This window comes from Lepeophtheirus salmonis, chromosome 8 (assembly GCF_016086655.4).
Source record: "Lepeophtheirus salmonis chromosome 8, UVic_Lsal_1.4, whole genome shotgun sequence".
Classification (NCBI taxonomy): Eukaryota; Metazoa; Arthropoda; class Copepoda; order Siphonostomatoida; family Caligidae; genus Lepeophtheirus; species Lepeophtheirus salmonis.
In genome coordinates this window covers 36523457-36535647 of record NC_052138.2, presented here as the reverse complement: position 1 = coordinate 36535647, position 12191 = coordinate 36523457, and the positions used below count along the sequence as shown (strand labels likewise).

The 12191-nt window shown below is 33.4% G+C and overlaps 1 protein-coding gene across 2 annotated transcripts; it reads left to right on the top strand.

The window, feature by feature from the left end:
* The first annotated feature begins 6413 nt into the window (after positions 1 to 6413).
* LOC121123112 (uncharacterized) lies at positions 6414 to 10226 on the top strand. Of its 2 annotated transcripts, none has more exons than XM_040718222.2 (5): positions 6414 to 6742; positions 6801 to 7073; positions 7138 to 7530; positions 7593 to 7866; positions 9887 to 10226. In XM_040718222.2, the coding sequence occupies exons 1-5, from the start codon at positions 6564 to 6566 to the stop codon at positions 9962 to 9964; spliced, it is 1197 nt and encodes a 398-aa protein (XP_040574156.1). In that variant the 5' UTR covers positions 6414 to 6563; the 3' UTR covers positions 9965 to 10226. The 2 variants fall into 2 exon arrangements, with proteins under 2 accessions (XP_040574156.1, XP_040574157.1); XM_040718223.2 differs by having other exon boundaries at positions 6421 to 6742; positions 6801 to 7064.
* Positions 10227 to 12191: the final 1965 nt, after the last annotated feature.

Sequence of the window (12191 nt, the reverse complement as noted above, 5' to 3'; positions counted from 1 at the left end):
CGTCCCAGTGCTGGCTGTCAGTGGCGTTGAGGGCCTCGTTGTTTGTATGACGAACACTGCAGTCCTTTCCCTCGACATGCCCCCAAAAGTGTATTTGAGGGTTTGGCATCAGGGCTGTAAGGGGGGTGGAGTGTCAAAAAAGAGTCTTGTAACAGAGAAAATTGGTTTATGATGTACTTGAGGGGATTAGCCTGGGCTGTTTTATTTTACTCTTCCAGGTCCAGTTAGGCCTTTTTGACAGAGATCTTCTTCCTCTTTTAGGTTTCGGACTTGCTAATGGCATAAACGGTGGTCCTAGAGACACCCAACTGCTTGGAGAGCGCGTATGGAAATTCGTCAATCACTTTCAAATGTCATTTTCTAAACTTGAATATAAGCTAGAGAACTTAAGTTTATTTTGTTTGTAACTAATTGTTAATGATATAGAAATATGAATAAATTTCAATCACTCAACCTTTATTAATAATTGAATTAGTAAGTGTTCATATTTCAATGGACCCCCGGTATACTATCAAAATATCATCATCTGATTAGTTTTAACCAGACACAAAATATGTAATAAAATTAGTATAATAAGATAAAAGAAGAAAAAAAAAAAATACCACAACGATTTCGAGTGGAAGAAGTGCTAATTACTTATATAAATGTATCATTCAAATAAAATCTCAAGTTATAATATGAAAGCCATAGTCTGGAAGTACATAAATAGGAGTTGGTAAGATTAGCTAATTTGGCTAACTGCCAGGGGATTTATGGCCTTTTTTATATTTCCTTTTCGAGGAACGTTTGTAAGATATAATAAATATAACGACGTGTTAATATCCTCTTTGTATCCTCATCAATGCACAACAAGTGATCCCGAACTTGATGGAATCCAATCCATTTGGCCTCCTTCCTTGATATCGACGACAAAGCTATCCTGCAATAACCTGGGTGTAGGTCTTCTAAACCAACTAGGGATAATCTTACTTCATATTGATAAATTTAAGAAAATGTTGGGATTTTAAACCAACTCTCGTTTAATATTCATTCTCATAAATTGTATTGTTATAATTTATTTCTCAACCAAAACAGTTGGTTTATAAATGGTTTAACCCCCATCAATAATGAAACTAAGCTACCATTTTAATAATTTAGGTAGTTAATCTACAAATTATACATTACTCCTCCACAAAAAAAAATATTTACCCAAATTAAACTTATCATATTGGTTACTAGCGGTAGAACCCGGTATTGCCTTGAGTAATTAGGCGTCTGCTAAAAGAGAAATTTTGCTTTAATAGTATAGAAGATAACTCTCCCAGAAATCCTCTTTGTTACACTCTGTTTTTCATGAGCAAACTCACACATAAATACTCAATACTAATATCAATTCATATTGTTTGTTCTCTCCTCAAGATTGAAAAAATAATAATAAAGGTTTGAGAGAAAAAAATAGTATTATGGGATGACTGATGAGTACTTTAATATCTAAATCGCTCACTAAACAAAAAAAACAATCCATTGATCTCTGATATGAAGAAAAAAATAACATTTACTCTTGGACTTATTTAATATTTTCAGATTGAAAATCAATCGGAGAGTTCTTTTCCTTTTAAACTCAGTGCTAATCCCTCAACTATGTGCCGATTTCTTTAACGTTGTTAAATCTGGAGCTACAGGTTTCTGGCCAAATGATGTTCTTCAAAATTCTAACGTTGTTGAGCATACCGTCAGGAATAATGTGTCAGATACAGTCTTGACAGAAATAACGTCAACATTGATCAAACCAACCAACGCTGACGTAAGGAAGATTAGTTTCAGATAATAGCTAAGACCACTTTTAACTTATTGAGGTTTTGAAAATGTACAAAAAATGTTTGGGGAATGTTTTTGACCTAACAGCTTGCATATCTATTCATCAATTGTTGAAGAGAGAGTTATTGTGATATCATATTAAAGAAATACGTCTTACAAATCTTTGCAATGTATTAAAAATGAAAGTAGCAAAAAGTCCTAAAGTTTCTTAACTTGGAATTTTTTTTAAAAGTTTATAAATATTGAGCCACGAAAAAGTGGATTGTCGTTCAATACCTCCAATAAGATGATAAATAGAAACACACAAGAAAATATGATAATTTCACTTTGCAAGCAAGCTTTGGAGTTTAACTATTCAAGAAGGGACAATAAATATCTAATTCATTCAGCTGAAACTCTTCTATCCGGATGAAACACTAAAGTACTTCACAATCCTTGTTGGATACCATTGTTATACTCAATTAAAATGATACTGATATCAGGACTAAGAAAGTATTGCCTTAAGAAACAGTAATTTAATAATTTACAACCTACTTTGTCAAGAGCCGCATTCAAAGTAATGGAGTTTCATTTGTGACGATTGTTGGGGTTGTTTTTCAAGCCACTAGCCATGTTACTTAATTACTTAGTCTTGTGAATAGTCAATTTAATCCGTGTAAAGTGTAACGTTGCAGTAAGAGGTTGTGTGTATAGTCGTTCCTCTGTTACGAGTGCATAAATTATGTTTAGAAACTTATGAAAGAAATAACAATGACAATTCATTTCTCATTGTTATTGTCGGTTCCATTATAGTTACACATATTTTACCGAGTATCGGAGAAGAGCGTCGCTTGATGAGTTTATTATCCTTTTCTCTAGAAAGATAGATTAAATTAACAGATCCGTTTCTATTTTTGATTAGTTAAAAAGTTATGCTTTTGATTGGACTTCCACAAAGTGTTTATACTTGTGATCCATTCCTTCAAAATGTGGTATCAAGGATGTACATTGACTCTGTAACGTTACCCTCAACTAATGTAAGTCTTAAATTATGGATTAAAGACCTAAGTGTCTAATTTAATGCAACAAGTCATTATTATAGCTAAAGCTCAAACTGAAAATCTGCTCTGTACATTTTTAAGTCTGTTTGATATTTCTTTCATTTTAAATTGATTTTAATTATATGTATGTGTTTAAGAGCAAGAAAATATGGTATTTGTATAGCAAGAATTTTGGACTGCAAATTATAGTAAATGATTACCTATAAGAATGTCAGGAAAAGAGGAATAAATTAGTAAGAGATACATGAATAAAATATATTTAAGTACATAAAATAGTTAAATCACTCGGTAGATCGCAAAACATGATCATTTTTTCCTAAATGGAATTTTTTGTTTGCTATATGTATATGTATGCTATTTGTTTTGCAATAAAATCACGAATATGTGCATGGCGTAAAATTTAAAGGAGGGTTCAGTTTTAGACGCGCACACCTGTAGTGACGTCGAGGAATATAAGTGTTACCAAGAGGAGCTATATATCTCCTTCTTTGACTGTTATCGTTGCTATACTCTATGACGTCATAATCTGTATGTCTTGCTGAGTAGTCGGTACGGTACATCAAATTGAAAATTAGTATATTTGTATATACCTCATAGCATCAAGCTATAAGGCATACACCTTGGAATATTTAATTAATACGACAACATATTTATTTCTGGGATCAAAATATGTTTATGATATACGGCATGGCGTAGTATATACAGTTCACCCACTGACTTTTTTTGATATATTCATACAGACATACAAACTTTGCTTTATTAATATATATTATACATTTTTTTTAAATAATCGAATCAATGCAGTATCATTATATAACAGAGAATGCCTGATTCAAAAAGTTAATAGTATATCCAAATGTAAATTAATCGATGCAATAACTATGGGTATCAACCATTGTTATAACTATGCCGGGACTAGAGTACCCACCCTCGAAAAAAAAAAAAAAAAAACAATGCTCTTGCCGTCTCTCCTTAATGAAAATTTCTGGGCTTTTATGTACATGTACAGGGTTCGGAAGCAAAACGTAACTGAATGACTGATTTTAGAAAAATGTAAATAATTTTATTTTTGATAAATAATTTTGATTTTTTTATCAAAATTTTAATACACGACCTTTGTGCACATGTTCACTCAATATGGCCGCCCTCAGCAGCAATCACAGCCTTCCCACCCACACAGCTAAGTCCAATGGGTTCAAACCCGGCGAAGATGATGGCCACATGTCCTTGGGCCAAAAACCGGCCATGTTGTCGGTGCAGAACTTCTGGCATTTGGCCGATGTGTGTTAGGGTGCACCATCTTGGCTCCACACATGGGTAGGTGGCCTTGAGCCATGGCAGTATGGTGAACCTCCTTGCCGATTTTCTCCCTAACCTTAAAAAAGAAGGGAGGCATCTTCTTGTTGTCGGACGCCACAACCACCAGGGCCATTGTTTGGGGCGGTTTTTTTTGTACAGAGCACCCCCTTTACCTCCTCCGGTGATGCCCCAACCCAACGGTCGTTCCGATGGTTGTATATCTTGTCCACGGTAAAACCTTGTCGTCAGAGAAAATTTTCATTGTCGGTATATTTGCCTTGATCCACACACGAAATTTCTTGCACCTCTGTAGTCTCCTTTCCTTCAGAGTGTCCGTCAACAGGTGGCGTGGGATCCTTATGTAAGAGGACAATCTCAAGTCCTCCTTCACAGCCCTCCTGATTGTCCCCTAGTCCAGTACTCATCAGAGAGGCGATTAGAAAAAGAGAGATCAAAAACTTTTTAGAGTTGAAATTTTCGGCAAAAAACTAAATTTGAACGAATAACCTTTATTCGAAAATTACCACATTTAAAATTTTTTTATATAAGAGAAAATTTTTGTATTCTGATTATGAGTGACCTCTTTTTTTTTAGAGGATAGCTCAAGCCTCTTCCCCATTTTAATAACATTTATACAGAGACGTAGGCAGGATTGTAGGACTCGGTAACAGCTATGGCTTGGGGTCCACTCGTCTGATGCGATTTAACCACCCTCCCCCGAGGTAAAAATGCATCTGTTTACACGCTTCTACATCAATTTATTACCACCATCACATAAATGCAATCATAATTAAGTGAGTTTCTGCATAGATGAAAAGGTATCATGAGAAGAAATTGCAAAAGTAAAAATTATAACTATGTAACATAATTTGTTTCTATCTGATCCAAATTTCTAAAAAACCTCTTTGTCCCAAAAATCCAAGATTATCTTAAGAATTTCTCACCACGGACTGGCTTTGAGCATGGGATTTGTTAAGGGAATGTCAATTAGAAGAGTCCTTCAACTGCATTTCCAACTCACGCCATTGGAAAATACAATCTCTATGAGAACTGCTTTCCACATTCCCCCCCCCTCCCTTTTGCATACAATCGTTTCAACCCAAGGCTCTTCCCTGACATGTCTGGCTGAGCTACTTTAAGAGCCTTTGGGGCCAGGGTAAAGAAGTTATTCTTGTTGCCCCTTGTCTCCGGCCCTGCATATATATATTAGTGTTAGGTGTCCGTCTGGAAATCTTAGATCGGTCTGAGAGTGTTATATTTTTGTTGGACCGAATTAGTTCGGCTCCACAAAAAAGCTCGGTCTATACTGGTCTCATAGAAAAGTTCGGTTTATAACATATCATATGTATTTTCAAGTACAATGACGTCATACGAAGTTGAACCAGAGATAACTCAGATGATTTTTAATCCCGTTGTCTCTTATATGTATTCAGTATTTGTTTTAGAACATATCCTATACTTTAGATACTTTTAAAAAAAAATCAGAGACGGAAGATTTAGAAAAAAAAAAGAAGAAAAACTGATCTCTCATGGAACCGAAAAAAAATGGTCCATAGGGTAAGACCAAAAAAAGATTGAACCCGAATCTTTTTAAATCGTTCTACTGTCTTAGACCGCGGTCTGGACCGAAAAATGGGTCTAGAAAAAATCACTTAAGACCGAACCTAAAAAAAAATCGCTGCTTGACCGATTCTCACCACTTATATATATTTATAATTAACCTATTTATATCAGTTCTCAGTAATTATATTACAGTTTTAATCATTTTTGGGCTAAGCCCCACCCAAATGTTGAATGCTAGCAATGTCCCTGGTGATTACTATCAAAATTCTGAAAAAGTGGGGGGGGGGTTAATGCCCCCTATGCATCCGGCTTCACTGGTCTGATTTCGGGACTGATACGTATTATTGCTTTTTAATTGATTATCCCATAGCCCTGTTGCGTATTTATGGATTATATGTTTGTAATACAATTAATTCCCTGTAAATTGCAGCGAAAGAATGAAACCATCATGCAACTAGAGCAATTTATGATGTTTTCTTGAAATAAGACATCCTAGGACAAATAACAACGAACTTATTAATTAGTATTATTGAGTCTTATTTTATATCCTTACAAGAACTTCGTAATTATTCAAATATCTAAGTACAAGCGTGCGTGTGAGAGGCGAAGTTGACAGGGGGAAGAAAGAATCCCTATAGACAAGTTTCCCTCATTCCAATTACCTTTCCGCCTGTTGATCTAAATTTTCTTTTCGTTTTTTTGAAGAAACAAAGAAATAATATCTTCAAAGTAGTCTTGGCGTTACTTTTCCTAGGTGCATTTTTGATCCAATGCGATATTAATTCCCAAAAATATAATATCTTCTCGCCCATGTCGGAAATTTATTTGTAAAATATTAAGAGGAGCATAATTCCAATAACTATAATGAGTGTACAAGCATTTAAAAGTCAACAATATTGTCTAAAATGGAACAATCATAACAAAAATGTTTCCGGATTTCTTGAACGTCTCCGAACCCTTGAGCAATTTGTTGATGTTACATTGTTTACAGCTGATCAAAAAAGTATCAAATGCCATAAAATACTCTTATCTGCGAGCAGTGTGTAAGTATATTAAAAAATTTATCAAAGTCATTAATTTATACTCTCTTAACTAATTTAGATATCTGGAAGATATCTTGTCTAATAATCCATCTGATCATCCAACAATTGTTTTGAGTCAAATCTATTATAATGATTTAAAGCTGCTGATAGACTTTATGTATGCTGGGGAAGTATTTGTTGAGCAGGATTGCTTAGTGAAGCTTCTTGATGCAGCAAAAGTTTTAAAAATCAAAGGGCTCTATGAGGGATCTTCCACGAATGATGAAAACAACAATGATATGAATCCAGGCAGTCCTTATGATCCCTCATCCGATTATACAAAGTATTGCAAGTAACTGTTTAACAAATAGCAAAAATCATAGTTTTTTATCATTTAAAAAAAATACCTATTACAGAAGATTGTATCCACCTCATGATCTTAATAATATTGCAATGAACATGTCAAAAAGGAAACGCAAGTCATGGAATGCAAACACCAATGAACATCCCATGAATTCTTCAAGTTCAGAGTGTACAAAACCAATCTATGGTGTTCCAAATGCCTACTACTTTACAACTCCTAATACATCTTCTTCCTCTTCTGGAAGCTCCAAATCCTTATCTCCTCTAGAAGCCGTGTCTAACATGATGCCTACAAACCTATCGTCGAATATGTCTAAAATACGTAATCAGGCATACACAAATAACAATTGCCTCTCTCCATTAAACAACCATATATTAACTAGTTCAGTTAGCAAGGCGTCAGAGGTTGTTGAGCCTATTTATCTACCAACAGGGCATACTCGAAGGTATGCACTTCATTTACAGATTAATCTAATTTAATTCATAATATAATTTGCATTTATTAAAGATATAAACAATATACTGAAGGTAGTTTACAACAAGCATTGAAAGACATAATGGACGGCAAAAGTATAAATCGATCTTCTAACAAGTATAATATTCCTCCTCGAACGCTTAGAGATTGGATGAAAAGGCTTAACATCAAATCGGCTTTTACGTATAATCAATCCAGCAAAGAGTTTAATGAGTGTAAATTTATCAAAGACGGCGATATTGATCAAAATAGTGAAGGATTCGGTCAAAGGAAGGAAGAATTTATCAATGACGATAGACCAGTAAAGGTATGTTTGTCATTTATGTAAATTAAAAGAGGATTTATTGGGACAAAATATTTGATGATTTTTAACAGTTATTTAAGTAATATTTATACAGGCTTTGATATTTCATTATGTACAAGGACAAGTGTCCATCATTTACTAAACATTTCAGGTTGCATAAATATACAGTAATACCTTGACAACACGGGATTAATTTGTTTCTGGACCGAGATCGTTAATAAAAAAACTCAGAAGGGAAAACAATTTATCCCATAAGAAATTACTAATCAAAAAATAATTCAATTCCATCCTGCCAAGAGTAATCTATAATCTTAAGATAATCACGATTCATAATTATTGAAGAGTGAGGTAGATGTTGTCTTTATATTCAAGGGGGGGGAAGGGGGATATAACTCCTTAATTAACAAGATGCGGCTCTCGCGTCCCGTCGCCAACTCTCGTCCTGTTTGTATTTCGATAAAATCTCGTATGTCAATACAAATTTTTGTTCTGAATCCACCTCGTATCTCAAGGTATAACTGTATTAATGTTGAAATTCATTTCAAAAGGATGATTCAACATTACATTTCCTTATGTTGTTAAATACAAAAATAGATTTAGAAAATGTTTTATTTCTTTGTTAGATACTACTTATTTTAGGGAAATACCATTCAATGTACTTTTAGGTGGAATTTGAATATTATAATCTCACATTTTTCTTAAATAGTCTTAGACTATTACACAATTGTTTTCTTTTGCTTAAAAAATACATATTTTGCTGATATTAGTTTGACTTTATTGTACCTATTTGCACTTATAGCATTCATGTGTACATCTATGATTGGCTTATATAAAACAAATGACTTTATACAACTGTATGTTCTTTTGACTTTATCAGCTACATTCTCAGGATGTTGCTGCATCCCCCTCCCTCGCTTGACACGGGCCTGTACATTACTTATATTCTTAAAAATGGCAAAAAATTTAAAAAAATATTTTATCATTCTATGATAACAAGAATTAAAAGAAGGTATTTTTATTAATTTACTTGCAACACTCAAAAATACATAAAGTATAGTTTATTAGACTTGGAGCGTATTTTCAAATTAATTACAGAAGCAATATTTTTGTAAATAATTATATAATAAGTACATATTATCCAACTTGAAATGTTTAGCTAATGACTGCCGGTTTTATCGTGAGCGGGGCCGAGGAAAATGATTTCAATACCTCCCTAAATACCGGCCCTCTTTATTACTCCCATGAAAATGTTCATCCTTTGTGGTACATTAATATATTATCCATTTTGAACTTTTACTAAGTAACGAGCAATTTTCCCCAAGGTTTTGAAATTGCAAATAAAAGCAATAATAAATGACGTACATATTATGTGTATCAAATTTGCCGAAAAAAATATAGTACATAATGATTAATGCTGTGATGGTATGTAATTATGATTCTTATTCATGTTACTCTTATTTTAAAGGATGGCATGTATAACCATTTGCCACGAATGGTAATGATTAACTAATATTATTTCGACATGAGAATGCTTCCACAGATGGCTCGAACCAATATTAGAACAATTTTAACCAAAATAATGATAACTCCCCCATAATTAAATTAGAAAGATAAAAAATGTTTAAGTAAGATAAGGAGTCAATCAATCAATGATTCAGATTCATTGAACTATTCAAATGAATCAATTGTTTGGATCAAATACGTTGGAGCTCTCATGCGCCTTTTCAAGACTCCTCTATCCTGGAGTCGTCTCTGAGTCAAGATGTATTTGTCTAGTAGATAATTAATTAGTACTGCAGTATAAATTATCATGAAATATATTTTTTTTTTCGGTAAAGGGTTCTAGAACCAATTCGGTCATGTGACAAAAAATGTTAAAACTTAATGACATGATAACTAATGATAATCAAAATGTTTTATTTTTTATGTAAATATATACGTTAAAATAGGCAGTCAACAGCGGGGTCGTCCAAAATTTACTGATTCACTTAGTTATGTAATTTGAATTTTTATTTCTTTTTAGAACGAAGTTCAATTAGACGCTGGAGTCGAGGAAGAAATCGATGATGACGAAGAAGAAAAATTGAAAATTGCTGAATAATTAAATAATTAGTCTCTCCAAAGATTCTGATACAATTAATAGATGATCTTTACATAGATAGTATGAATATAAGTAATGTATAAATGTAAATAGAATTATCAAATTGTACCTCAGAATTAATCATTAATAATTTATATAAACTCATTTTTATAATTCTTTCTAAAAAGATTACAAATTTATGTTTCATGTAATATTCATATGTTAATATGTAAACTTTACTCACATCTGTTTAAAGTTAATAAATATAATATATTTTTATAAATAATCAAAACGTAATAACAATAATATTATTAATATAATAATATTTTTTTTATATAGGCTTTTTTAGGTGAACAAAAATAATCCGTAATTTTAAGTTTTATTACAGAATATGTATTTATTCATCAATATCTATTTTTTCCCCTTCAAAGTAATCTCCCTCTGATATAATACACTTTTGCCAGCGCTTTTTCCAATCTTCGAAGCATTTATGATATGCACTTTTTGGTATAGCCTTCAGCTCTTCTCGCGATGCGATCTTTATCTCGTCAATCGTGTCATAACACTTTCCCTTCAAGGGTCTCTTTAGTTTTTGGAATAGAAAAAAGTCGCATGGGGACAAATCTGGTGAATAGGGTGGCTGAGGCATAGTCACGGTGCTGTGTTCGGCCAAAAAATCACGAATAATCGAAGTGTGCGCGTGTGCATTATCATGGTGCAAAATCCATGTCTTGCTTTCCCACAATTCCGGTCGATTTATTCGTATTGCTTCATGCAAACGGCGTATTACTTCCAGGTAATATGTTTCATTGGCCGTACAACCTACAGGTAAGAACTCTTGATGTACGACACCATTGTAATCGAAGAAAACAGTGAGCAAAACTTTCCTATTGTTCCGAACTTGACGTGATCTTTTGGGTTTTGGTTCTTCTTTACATTTCCCTTGGGATGATTGGGTCTTTGTTTCGACGTCAGTACCATATACCCATGTTTCATCACCCGTGATGATCCTTTTGAGCAAACCTGGGTCATTGTTGACGTTATTCAACAACTCCTGAGCGATATTCATACGACGTTGTTTATGGTCAAAGTGTAACAATTTGGGAACAAACTTCCCTGCCACACATTTCATGCCCAAAACATCCGAAAAAATTGTTTGGCATGAGCCAAACGATATGCCAACATCCTCAGCAACTTCCCTTATGGTGATTCGACGATTTTCCAAAACCATTTGCTTCAATTTGTCAACGTTTTCATCGGTTGTTGACGTGCTCGGGCGACCAGAGCGCGAATCGTCATTAACATCTTCTCGTCCTTCCTTAAAGCGTTTATACCACAATTGAACTTGTGTTCTACTCTTAGTAGACTCGCCAAATGCCACAGTCAACATTTCGAATGCTCTGGCACACTTTATTTGATTTTTTACGCAAAATTTAATACATATTCTTTGATCCATTTTTGTCAATAGTAGAAAATCGCAGCGCAACAAAAGCGTCGTTCGCTTTATCTGTCAAAACAAACTAACAAAATAAATATTGTCAAAATACATTGTGGTTGGACATGTGTACCAATACAAAACATAGTAAATTTGTGAATCGAATAAGAATTGAGTTCGGAATTAGAAAATAATCCTATATATATATATATGTATAATTAGAAGTAAATATTAATTTACATCATAAGTTATTATTAAATATCTTATAATTATCACTTAGGAACTTAAATTCTGTAATTCATAGAGTATTTTCACTGACGTCATAAATTGCAAGGATGGGGGCTTAAAGTTGATGTGTTTACTACAAAAAATAAACAAATTTCCCATAAATCTTGATGAAAGTTCATCAAATGAGTCAACATAGGCTCTGTAGGTGTTTACAAACTCGACTTGAGCTTGAGTCCATATTTTAAAGACTTGAGACTCAACTTGATCTCACAATACAATACCGGAGACTTGACTTGATAGCTAAGACTCGACTCAGGCTTCAATGTTATTTTATACAGAACTCAAAAAAAATTATAACAACACTATAGACTGGACTCTGAGTCTCTTGCATATCTGGCTTTGTAAGCATGACCTTTTGGCAACCCTGATTATATTCACCTCTCGAAGTAAGGACATTTTTTTTCTGCTTTTATTATTAATAATATTATTCTTATGTGTTATTTAAATATCTGGAGTAGCACTTTATCTATTACGCAACCTCATCGGTTTTTTAAATAAGATTTTATGGAAAAAATAAAGAGGTAG